This window comes from Hemitrygon akajei, chromosome 22 (genome assembly GCF_048418815.1).
Source record: "Hemitrygon akajei chromosome 22, sHemAka1.3, whole genome shotgun sequence".
NCBI classification, from domain to species: domain Eukaryota; kingdom Metazoa; phylum Chordata; class Chondrichthyes; order Myliobatiformes; family Dasyatidae; genus Hemitrygon; species Hemitrygon akajei.
This window is the reverse complement of record NC_133145.1, coordinates 12,538,080-12,551,077: the sequence shown is the minus strand read 5'-3', so window position 1 is coordinate 12,551,077 and position 12,998 is coordinate 12,538,080. Positions and strand designations below refer to the sequence as shown.

Here is a 12,998-nt window from a genome sequence, read left to right as displayed (position 1 = left end):
GCTTCTTGTTATTACATAGGGTGAAACAAAATGGCCAAAGGCTGGCTTCAGTGATAGTGAGAATCTTGGGAGAAAGATCATAAGAGACAGGAGGTTAAATCATTCAGTCCATTGAGTCCGCTCCACTATTTGATCATAACTGATCTACTTTTCCCTCCCAACCTCATTTTCCTACCTTCTCCCCATAACCTTTGATGTCCTGATTAATCAAGAACCTATCAACCTCCGCTTTAAATATACCCAATGGACTTGGACTCCATAGCTGTCTGTAACAATGACTTCCACCCTTGGGCTAAAGAAATTTCTCCTCATATCTGTACTAAAGAGACGCCCTTCTATTCTGAGCCTGTGTCCTAGATGCTCTTACTATTGGAAATATCCTCTCCCCGTCCACTCTATCTAGGCCTTTCAATATCTGGTAGGTTTCAATGAGATGCCCCTTCATTCTTATAAACTTCAGCGAGTACAGACCCAGATCCATCAAATGCTCATCATATGTTAACCTCTTCATTCCTGGGATCATTTTTGTAAACCTCCTCTGGATGCCCTGTAATGCCAGCACAACCTTTCTTAGATATAGAACCCAAAAACCAAGATGCATTATCCACTCAGCAGTGCTAGCTGAAGAGTTGCAAATAATATTTCAAATCCTGTGACCAACACAACTTGCCAGGCACCAAGAAATAAGATGCTCATCTGTGCACCATTCATGAGTCAGTTTGGAAGGAGGGACCTCCTCCCCCACCCACTCCACAACATCTCGCCTGACTCTTTCCCTTAACACTAAACTAATGACCTAGCTCACTGACTGTACAACACTTACACCAAACCCAGGATTCCTTCTGACCCCAAGTACAACCACATTGACCATTAGTCTGGTAACAGTGATTCTTTCTCATACAAAGGCACAAGACAATGGTCAGTTAATTCAGCAACACCAGTTAGGAGATAAACGTTGGCCTTTGCCTTTGACAAAACATGGCATGATATCCTACATTCAACTGAACAGGCAGATGGGCCTTACTAGAAAGCCTTACAGTAAATGATTTCTATATTTATCTTTATGACAAAGGAGGCTGGATCACAAAACAAACCCATTGCCCCACTAGTTAACCCTGTAACTACTATTCTGTAAGTGTTTTCTGTATAATAACTAGAAAAAACAAGAAGCAAGCACTGCAGTACATAATGGAAGAGAGCAGCAGAGATTTTTTTTAAACTAAAACGTTTTTTAAAAATCAGAAGTGAAGGGGGGAGGGTAAGAGGAATATTAAGCTAGCCTTAATGAAGAATTGCTTTAAGCTCCTTTTCTCTGATGCTGGTCTTGGATGCGGTTTCAGAGTGATGTTATCTTCAAGTGGAGGTTGGTCTCTTTAAACAGAGAAAAATAATGCAATGGAAAGAATCTTCTGAAATTAAAATGGGCACAGCTTCTTTAGATGGTCAAACATGAATATTCTTGGAATGATAATGGATGTGGTCATGAGCCAGTATCAGAGAAGAGAAGCTTAAAACAATTCTCCTTTGAGATTGGTTTAATATTTCTCCTACCCACTTCTTCACTCCTGATTAAAAAAGGCTTCAGGATTAAAAAACCTTCCCTCATTGCAGTGCTTGCCTCTTACTTTTTTCTAGTTAGTGTATTGTACCCTGATACAACACTTTTACTCAAAATCCTTGAAACTACAACACACATACATTGTATAACAGTGGCTGCAAACTATCATTTTAAACATCATTCAATTAAAAAACTAAATAGCACAAAATACTGTAACTATGCAGCTATTATTGTTTATTCCAATTTCAAAGAATTTCAACAGCCCCCTTCACCCTGGCAGCTTTATCTATGCACAGTTCAATAGTTATGATCAGATGTAACAATGCATTTGTAAATCACCCTTAGCCCTGGCACCTCCATCGTTAAGCACCCAGCTTTTTGAGTGCACAATAAGCTCACCAACTCATCAGCCAATACTCACATATGGAGAGTACAACTCCCCCGTTTCTGTAATCCCACCCGGCATTTTCAGTTCCTAGAACAGCAACTTCCAAATGACCTGCATTAGAAAATATTCCAATTAAAAACAGTAACATTATGTAAACTCTAAATATTCTCAAATCAATAGAACGTCACAATAATCATCTTGAAAAGTACAGTCCATTAGAAAACTGGAATTGCCCTGAATCTTTAGACCTACTGTACAATAACAATGAACAGCAGTAAAATTAGAGGTAGAGATTGTCAACAAGTCCACCGCGTGCACACTGGAGCTTCCTCACCCACGATGCTTTGAGAATTTTGCTCAGTTTAAAGAGCTGCATCTCTGCCCAAATGTATCTTGACACCCAGGAACTCGAAGCTGCTCACTCTCTCCACTTCTGATCCCTCTATAGGATTGGTGTGTGTTCCTTCGTCTTACCCTTCCCGAAGTCCACAATTAGCTCTTCTGTCCTACTGACGTTGTGCCAGACTGCTGCTATGACACCACTCCACCAGTTGACATCTGAATTGTCACAGTAACTTCTCTCTAGTGTGGCCATCAGAACTGTGCACAATACTCCCAGTGTGGTCTAAACCAGTCTTTTGTACAGCTGCAAACTGACATTCCAACTCTTACACTCAATGTGTTCGCTTATGAAGGCAAGCATACAAATACCTTTTTCACTACTCTAATCACTTTGCTTGTCTAGTTCAGGGAACTACGGACTTGTACCTTAAGGTTGTCTCAACACATCGATGTTCCCAAGGTCCCTTCCATTTACTTTCTACATTCTGCCAGTATTCAACTTCCCAAAGTGCATTTATTCACACTTGTCCATCTGCCAGTGGTACTTTCAACTTTCCATCTGATTTCTGTCTCACTGTATCCTTACCAATTACCAATTAGCACTCCACCAATTTTGTGTGGTCTGTACACATACGACTCAGACCAAATCATTTGGTAGTCACATGCTCATCCAAGTCATTGATAAATGTTACAAACAACAATGGTCCTATTACTAATCCCGGCAGTTCACCACAAAAGACATCTGGTCAGAAAACCAACTCTCCACCATTACCCTTTGCTTCCCATTACCAAGCCATTTTGGATCTAGTTAGCCAATCACAAACTTTAATCTTCTGGGCCAGTCCACCTTGCAGGACCTTGGCAAAAGCCCTGCTAAAATTTATGTACACGGTCCCGCCTTCATCAGTTTTCTTAGTTACATGTAGTGTGAATGTGGATCGTCAACCTGATCAGTTGTTTCTGGGATTGTCTGACATATCCTGCTCTCACTGCATCTTTGCTGTTTAGCTCTCAAGTTTAGATAGCCCTGATGGTATTTTTGGATGCTCTGCTATAATCCCCATTGCTCCTGGCCTGGACTTCTGAGATGACAATAATGGTACAGACAGAGCAGGACGAGGGAGGTGATGGAGGAATACAATTCTGCTGCTGCTGATGGCTCTTAACACCATACCAGTGCTCAGTCTGGAGCTGCCAGATACTTCTTTAATGTTTCTTATTTTGTACAATGACAGACACACAAAAGAAGGCCACAGTGTGAATATTTGGCCCTCCCAATACCATCACTTATAGTGCCTATAAAAAGTATTCACCCTCCTTGAAAGTTTTCATGCTTTATTGTTTTACAACATTGAATCACAGTGAATTTGACTTGGCTTCTTTCGACACTGATCAACAGAAAAACTCTTTCGTGCCAAAGTGAAACCAGATCTCTACAAAGTTATCTAAATTAATTACAAGTATAAAATACAAAATAATCGATTGCATAAGTATTCACCCCTTTCACGGCAGGATTTAGTAGATGCAACTTTGGCAGCGATTACAGCCTTGAGTCTATGTGATTAGGTTTCTATCAGCTTTGCACATCTGCACACCGCAATTTTTCCTCAGTTTTCTTTACAAAACTGCTCAAGCTCTGTCAGATTGCATGGAGATCATGAGTGAACAGCCCTTTTCAAGTCCAGCCAAAAAATCTCAATTGGACTGAGGTCTGGACACTGACTTGGCCATCTAGGATATTAACTTTGTTGTTTTTAAGTCATTCCTGTGTAGCTTTGGCTTTATGCTTGGGTTCATTGTCTTTCTGGAAAACAAATCTTCTCCCAAGTCACAGTTTTCTTGCAGACTGCATCAGATTTCCCTCCAGGAATTCCCTGTATTTTGTTGCATCATTTTACCCTCTACTTTCACAAATCTTCCAGGGCCCATTGAAGTGACACATCCCCACAGCATGATGCAACCACCACCATGGTAGGGATAGTGTGTTTTTGATTATGTGTGGCATTTGGTTTACACCAAACATAGCACTTAGTCTGATGGCCAAAATGGACCATAGAACTTTCTTCCAGCTGACTTCAGTCTCCCACATGCCTTCAGGCAAACTCTAGCCAAGATTTCATGCAGGTTTTTTTTTTAAAAAACAGTGGGTTTCTCTTTGCCACTCTTCCATAAATCTGAGACTGGTGAAGCACTCAGGCAACAGTTGTTGTATGCACAGTCTCTCCCATCTCAGCCACTGAAGCTTGTAACTCCTCTAGAGTTGTCATAGGTCTCTTGATGGCCTCCCTCACTAGTCCCGTTCTTGCATGGTCACTCAGTTTTTGAGGACAGCTGCTCTACGCAGATTTCCATTTCTTGATGATTGACTTAGCTGTACTCCCATGGATATTCAGTGACTTGGAAATTTTCTTGTATCCATCTCCCTACTTGTGTTTTTCATTAACCTTTTCATGGAGTTGCTTGGAATGTTCTTTTGTCTTCATGTTATAGTTTTTGCCAGGATACTGACTCACCAGCAGTTGGACTTTCCAGATACAGGGGCATTTTTACTACAATCAATTGAAACACCTTGACTGCACATGGTGATCTCCATTTAACTAATTATCTGACTTCTCAAACCAATTGGCTGCACCAGTGATGATCTAGTGTGTCATATTACCGGGGGGGGGGGGGGGGTGAATACCTATACAATCAATTATTTTGTGTTTTATATTTGTAATTAATTTACATCACTTTGTAGAGATCTGTTTTCACTTTGACACGAAAGAATTTTTTTCTGCTGATCTGTGTCAAAAAGCCAAATTAAATCCACTGTGATTCCAGTGTTACATAAGAGATAGGAGCAGGAGTAGGCCAATCGGCCCCTCAAGCCTGCTCCGCCATTCAACAAGATCATGGCTGATCCAATCTTAACTCTAAAACAATAAAACAATAAAACATGAAAACTTCCAAGGGGGTCGAATACTTGTTATAGGCACTGTACCTATCCATTTGCAAATCAACCAAAACTTCACCGGTCTCATCATCTTCTTTGGGTGTTTCCCAAAAGAAATATTTTGCCATCCATCTTTCCCATCCCACTTTTATAACTCTCTTCTCCCCATTTCCTAAATGCTCCTCTATATTCCAGCAAACTTTTACAAACATGAGCTACTTTATCAACTTGTCTTTCAACTGTGGGAGAGCATGTGCAATTAATGGGTTAGCTTTCCAACAATCTGAGCTAGCCTCTCAAAGGGGTTCTTGATTAGAAAAGCTTCTTAGTCCAGTTTGTCACCAATCCAGTTGACCATGTGAATCACACCAAGTCCATGTCACATGATGATTACAGTAAAAAAAAAGGCCAAAGTTTTAATTTTATCTAATCCCCTATTCCTCTTAAAATAATTCTTCAAATTTATTTTTTTTATTCCCTTAACCATTGTCTTCCTTCAAGATGATCTTCAGATACCACCTTCACAAGTTTAAAACTACCTTTCTTCTGTTCAATTCTCTCATGAGGCATCAGCCCATTCACTTTTTCAGCACCGCCTGCAAGCAGCAGATTGTCCCCTTACCCACTAACTCGGAAAGTAACAGAGTACAGAAGACACTGACTAACCAGAACACTATGCACCTTTACCATGGCTGTTACTCAATATTCTTCCAATTTGAAAAGTCTGCACTAATTCAATAACCTAAAGTCTACAAACTACCAACCCAAGTACAAAATCCCAGTGCAAATGATTACAATCTTAGTTGCTCAGGTTCAGGGAGAAGAGAACAGGCACAACAGTCACTAGTAAACGTTAATGATTCCAAAGGAGGGGATATTGACAAGTGCTGCTCCTGCTTTGAAAACGTCAGCTACAGCTCGTCAGTAAGCAGAAACAGAACTATAAACCTTGCTTCAGCGATCGTCAATTACCCAAACACATGAATGCACAGAGTCCTACCTAGCCAGAACCGCAGCCTTCACTTCGCTTTTCTGAGCACAGAAGGCTGGATGAACTAATCCTCCTCAGTCAAGCAGCAACTCTGTTCCAGCCCGACTCCCACTGAAGTCCTCCAGTAGCTCACCTACCAACAAGTAAAATAAATCAAGCACTTTGTCCCCACAGACCACTCGAATGGAATGGCACAGACTTCGGTTAACAAAATGTGCCAAGGTGTTTAGAATTCATGATTCAGTGCACACACCCAAATGTCTCTTTCCTGCTGTCTGCAAGCAAGCACCAGTCCACCCAACTTACTTATAGATGCAAGGTCACCAAGGTTCCAGAAATTTGCAAAAGCAACAAAACACCCCTCAATGTTCCGGATCAGTCACAGAAATAACAAAAACTCACATCCTTATACACCTTTGGGGGAAATGAACGCACACACTGGCTTTGAATGAAGTTATTCCCATCCAAAATATCCAGCAGCATTGCCAAAGTCTCGTGGCAAAAAGGCCAAAGTAAAACTCCTCTGCTTTGTAATTATTTTCCCTTGTTCTGCCTCAATGCACTGTGTAATGATCTGATCTGCATAAACAGTGTGCAGGGTAAATTTTTCACTACATCTCAGTACATGTGACAATAATAAAACGATCCCAATTCCAGTCAAAAAGCTTACTGAAGCAAAGGTGGGGAAATATTACAAAAGGAAACACAACGTTGGGCAAAGTATAAAGCAGGTGTAATGAAACTTTTTAAGAGTGTGCACCCAAACTGGCAATATTCTTCTCAAAAAATTCTCCCACATGCCATGCTTATTTTTTCTTTTACTGGAAAACCAAACAGAAAAGCAGCAGACTCTAGCCACGACCCTTTATCATGTTTCTTATCATTGACTCATTTCGCTGCTTCATTTAGCAGTAAAAAATTTTTGGAGATACAGCACAGTTTCAAGCTCTTCTCACCCAACGAGCTGCACCACATAATTTCACCCATGTAACCAATCAACCTACTAACCTGTACACCTTTGGAATGTGAGAGGAAACCAGAGCCATTGTTTTATTTTAGGCAGGGTTTAGAGAACCAAAGGATGTCTCTACATGCTGAGTGTCAACAAAACTTTCACAAGTGCCATATTGGTCCTGCATGCCTGAACTGAAGCATCATTGAGGGTCTTCAGAGAGAGGCAGGGTGCAGGATGAGAATTTCACAGCTTAAATTCTCTGACAACACTGGAGCAAAGTGTTGTACACTAGGACGGATGGGAGCAGTGAATGAAGATGAATCAGAGCTGTTTGGAAAGGGTCAAAGTTCTGGGCTTGTTCAAGGTTACACAAGTCCGGGATAACTGTAACTGTCAAATACAGATGTGACAACAAGTGGGAAGAGGGGCTAGACTGAAACAGCAACAGAGACACAAGACAACATGGAGGTAGAAGGCAGCTTACTGAATGGGGGAAGGTTTTTTATGCAACATATGGTAAAGATGTTCAAGGCACAGTTTGTTAGGAGGTGGATAAAGATATAGACCCAAAAGGAACTATATATAAAATTGAGAACCCATCCTTGCAAAAAGACAATTTTTTTTCACCCTGTTTCCCTATGGGTTTAACAGCAACCAACATTTCTGTAGTATTCTGCAGTTCCACTATTCTACAACTGGGTTTGTTTCTCTGGAAAGTAGGTGACCTGATAGAGTTATGTAAAAAATCAGAGGGATAGATAGGGTAGATGGTACAGTTCCTTCCCACCACCCCGCCCCCCATCCCACAATGGTGAGGTGTCTAAGATAAGGGGACATAGATTTAAGGTGAGAGGTAGAAGTTAAGATGGAAACCTGGAGGGAATTCATTCACACAGAAGGTGGTTGGATTCTGGAATGTACTGACAAACAGATAGAGGCAGATACCCTAACAATATTTAAGATACATCTACATAAGTTCATGTATCACCAAAACACAGGATGAGCAGACCTGATGCAAGTAAATATAGATGTGTAGAAAGGTACAATGGATGCAATCTCACCCAGCCTAGGCTGCGGTTTATTGATTACAGCATACACTCAACACAATTATACCCTCAGTAGTAATCAACAAGCTCCAAATCCCGGACCTCTTTACCTCCTCCTGTAACTGGATCCTTAACATCCTCAGTGGAAGACCACTGTCTGCAGATCTGAAATAACATCTTCTCCTCGCTAACAACCAACACTGGCAAATCTCAAAGATGTGTGCTTAGCCCGCTGCTCAACTTGCTCTCTACACCCACAATTGTGTGGCTAGGTACAGCTCAAATGACATCCATAAATTTACCGAAGACACAATTACTGTTGGCAGAATTTCAGATAGCGATGAGGTGTACAGGAGCGAGATAGATCAGCTGGAGAAGTGGTGTCACAGCAACAACCTTGCACTCAACATCAGTAAGATCAAGGAATTGATTGTGGGCTTCAGGAAGGGGAAGTCAAGAGAACCACACACTAGTTCTCAGAAGTGGAAAGGGTGAGCAGTTTCAAATTTCTGGGTTTCAACATCTCTGAAGATCTACCCTCGGCCCAACATATCGATGCAATTACAAAGAAGATATGACAGTTGTTATATTTCATTAGGAGTTTGAGGAGATTTGGTATGTCACCAAAGACACTTGCAATTTTCTACAGATGCACCGTGGAGAGAATTCTAACTGATGCATCACCATCTGGTATGGAGGGCCGCTGCACAGCGTCGGAAAGAAGCTGCAGAAAGTTGTAAACTCTGCCAGTTCCATCACGGGTACTAGTCTCCCCAGCATCCTGGACACTTTCAAAAGGTGATACGTCAAAAAGGCAGCATCCATCATCAGGGGCTCCCAACACCCAGGACATACCCTGTTCTCATTGCTACCATCAAGGAGAAGGTACACACTCAAGTTTTAGGAACAGCCTCTTCACCTCCACCATCAGATTTCATACTGGACAATGAGCTCATGAACACTACATCACTATTTTTCCCTTTCTTTATGCACTACATGTTTAATATAATTTATATATACCTGTATATATTTATATATAAACACACTTATTGTAATTTATAGTGAGTTATATTGCTTTTTGCCACAAAATAACAAATTTCATGATATATGCCAATGATACTGCACCTGATTCCAGTTCTCAGAACCTGTTTCTGCACTGTAGAAAAGGTGTGTAGAAAAGGTGTGAAATTAGGCCTACAAAGTCCAATGGAGATTTAACATGACATTTTAGATTTAGAAATATATAGCATCGGAACAGGTCCTTCGGCCCATAATTTCTGTACTGGCCGTGATGCTAAATTAAAGCTCTTCTACCTGTCTATGATCCATATCTGTCCTTTCCCAGCAATATTCATGAGTCTGTTTAAAAGCCTCTTAAACATCACTAAGATATCTGCTTCATAGCTCAGTCCAAGTACCTACCACGCTCTGTGGAAACTACTTTAAATGTTCCCCCTCACACGTTAAATGCATGGCCTCTAATACTTGAAATTAGAAATAATATTGGGAGGAGGAGGAGGCAAATAATCAAGCCCATAAGCATTGCAGAAAAGATGACAGTTGAAATGGGAGATGATAGCACAATCAAGGCATGTATTCAGCAAAGGCAGCTTTGTGAGGGCATGGGTTTGACAGGAACAGGTAGGCCTTTAGGGGGAAAAAAGAAGAGGCTTTTTCCTAAAGTGGGGAGGTCCATAAAGTAGAGGTAGAGGCAGTGGGCTTCCCCTTCTTAGGTGAGAGGGGAAATATTTAAAAGAGGATCTGAGGGTAAGTATTTCCCACAGACGATGGTAGAAACAGGGAACGAGGAAGTGGTAAGGACAGGTAAAGACCTGGGTCTCTATACCTCTCTTTGAAACTTCCACAACAGTATCTGTCAGTAATCTCTCTTCCTCACTAATCATTAACTCAAGTGCACCTCAAGGCTATGTGCTCTACTCAATTTATACTTACCACTGAGTGGCTCCAATACCATCTATAAATTAGCTGATGACACTACTATTGTTGGCTAAATCACGAGTGGTGATGAGTCAGCAAGCAGGAATCAGATAGAATACTCGGGGGGGGGGGGGGGGGCGCAGTAACAACTCACATATAACATCAAGAAAACCAAAGTTAATTGCCGAGTTCAGAAGGGGAAGTCAGGAAACCATGTTTCAGTTCTCACTGGTTGGGTCAAACGTGCAGAGTCAGTAACTACGAATTCCTGGATATTAACATTTCATATACGTGCCCTGGGCCATAACATAGATGTAGTCATGAAGGAGGAGTGACAGTGCTTCTACTTTCTTAAGGAGATCTGGCATGTGACCAAATACTCTAATAAACTTCCACAGAACAAAAAGAGGCTGCAGAGAACAATGGGCACAGCCCAGCCCATTCCTCCCCACCATTACCAGTGCCTCAGGAGAAGCTACCTCAAGACTGCACCCTCTTCAAGCTGTCACAAGTTCAGGCAGAAGCCTGAAATCCCACATGACCAGTTCAGGAACAGTACCTTTCTACAACTATCAGGCTCTTGAACTGCCTCAGCACTGTTTTCCTCTCTTTACTGTCTTGTAGAATTTGTTCTGAGTTACCTGTATCCCCCCATTTGTCTGAGTCTTTCATTGTACCTGTACCTCATCATACTTCTGCAAGTGACAGTAAACTTGAATTGAACTTGAAATACAGCGTTTAAAAGAAATTTGAATTGTTTCATAGATAGGATACGAGCCATATGTAGGCACACAGGATGAAGTTGGGTGGACACCTCAGTTCACATGGAAAAGTAGCACCAAAGGGCCCTGTATCTGTTCTATAAAAGCACCTATGAACCTCTCTCTCTCTGGGAGGTACCCAGAACTAAATCAGTACTTCAGAAAAAGGCTGACAAATACTTATACAAAGTCCTTTATTTTGTGAAAAATGTAAAATATTCCAAAAGCCTTCTGGATTTAGTTAGAGACATGACTTGGTCCTCATTTCTCACCTGCCTTTCTTAGATTCAAAGAGACCAATCTCACACTTCTTATATCTAACCTTTGCTGCGATTTAACACACTCAACCAACCTGCTGTACATACCATCTACCCACATTTCTGCTTGAATGACGGTACGAACTCGGTTTCTACCACTTTTTGAGGCAGATTATCCTAAATCACAAAAACTTGTAAATATGGAGGGGGTCTCTGGCTTTTTTACCAATCACCTTAAAACTAGGCAATGTAACCATTCATCTTATGCTATGGGAAAGAATTCATCTTGTTCAATCAAAAACTTCATGATTTGTAATGTTTATTAAATCTTAAATCTTCCCTTTTCTCTCTACCCTGCAAACACCAGCCTTGCTATTTTATGGGATTCCTCAGTCGTACTTGCTTCTGAGAAAGTCAGGTTGAACCAACTCCCTGAGCACTGGAAAAGTAACTTTAAAAAGGAAGTTATCTTTTTCATTCCCTGCAACCCTGCAATCCCTACTGAAAACGAAGAGGGCTCTGATCTGGTCCTCAATCTACCAGACACTGGATCTAAGAAAATTCCCTAGCAGGAATCTAGTCAGACTAACAAGACCACCAATGCATTTTTCTTCTCCCTTTCAGCATTTCAAAGGTATCTCTCCCTTGTGACTTCTTTGTCTATGTTTGACTGCATCAACTGCTCCCTAAAGATACTCTTCCCTTACAGCACATGCTCCTTCTTCCCTTCCCATCATTCACGAACCCAAACACTCCTTCCAGATGAAGCAGCAATTCATTTCTACTTCTTTCAATATAGCATACTGCATTCCAAGTTCAGAATGGGGTCTCAACACTGAAGAATCCAAAAATACATTGAGTGGTCACTTTGCAGAGTATCAGTGTTCAGACAGGTGTGAACATAGACACTGCCATTTTAATTCTATCTAATCTGATCTGTCTGTGTTCTCCTGCACTCTTACAACAACGCCAAGGAACAACACTCCTTCTTCTGACTTGGCAGGTTACAGTCTCAAGATGCTTCTAAAGTAGACAAGGTAGGTGGTAATAAAAGTAGAGAATACAGGCTCAGGATAAGAGGTAAGAACAGAACTAAAGATGAGATCTTTCCATCCAGGAGTGATTGGAATCTGACTGGGTGCCTGGTGGAGGCAGAGCCCTTCACAGAGCCGTTACTCTATTTTCTATGACTCTATATAACACCGCCCTAGTCATCTTTTCCTTGCTGTCTCTACTACTCAAAACAATTCCCCCCTTTTACCCAAGTTCTGACAATAGGTCTTTGAAACGAAAGTTTAACTATTTCCTTTTGCACTGATGCTACCAAATCTTCTATTTCTATTTAAAATTTAATTTCGTTATCAGGAAGCCAAGTGCTTAAAAAGAATGAGCAAATTAAGGAAAACATCAGTGCAAAACCAACAGCCATGACAGAAACTGCACGCAATTCCCCCAATCCTGATCATGTACAGACCTCGTATCCAAACACAGCAAGTACTCCACAGTCCAACCATTGGATAGCTGCAGTCAGTCACTCACTCACCCACCGCGTCTGACATTTACTGCCATACAATCCTTCACCATCTCCCCTGGGCTAACCATCTCCCCTCCTGTGCTGGGTGGCCCCCTGCCACCTCCCCTCACTCACTGTCCCAAGTTGTCGCCTGGCTTACCTGCCGCCCTCTCCGTTCCCCGCCTGCGCGCCCGGTGCTCGTGCCCGTGCCCGTGCCCGCGCCCGCGGCCGTCCCGTCCCTTACCCCAGCTCCGCCGCCGTTCCTCCGGACCGGGCCGCCCGATGATTGGCTGTCCGCCTCAGGTCGCGTGTCA

At 41.8% G+C, this 12,998-nt stretch overlaps 1 protein-coding gene across 7 annotated transcripts in view; it reads right to left on the bottom strand.

The window, feature by feature from the left end:
- tmem104 (transmembrane protein 104) overlaps positions 1–12,998 on the bottom strand; it is a 166,223-nt gene extending 153,225 nt beyond the window's left edge. Inside the window, exons 1-3 of one of the 7 annotated variants that reach the window (XM_073026709.1) lie at positions 12,929–12,998; positions 6,224–6,347; positions 1,980–2,057 (exon numbers count right to left, since the gene is read on the bottom strand). In XM_073026709.1, coding sequence (XP_072882810.1) covers positions 1,980–2,024 — 45 coding nt within the window. In that variant the 5' untranslated portion in view covers positions 2,025–2,057; positions 6,224–6,347; positions 12,929–12,998. Of the gene's footprint in view, positions 1–1,979; positions 2,058–2,280; positions 2,302–6,223; positions 6,348–6,616; positions 6,639–12,645; positions 12,667–12,844 lie in introns of those variants that run through there. The other 6 variants (XM_073026711.1, XM_073026712.1, XM_073026713.1 and 3 more) reach the window with 6 other exon arrangements.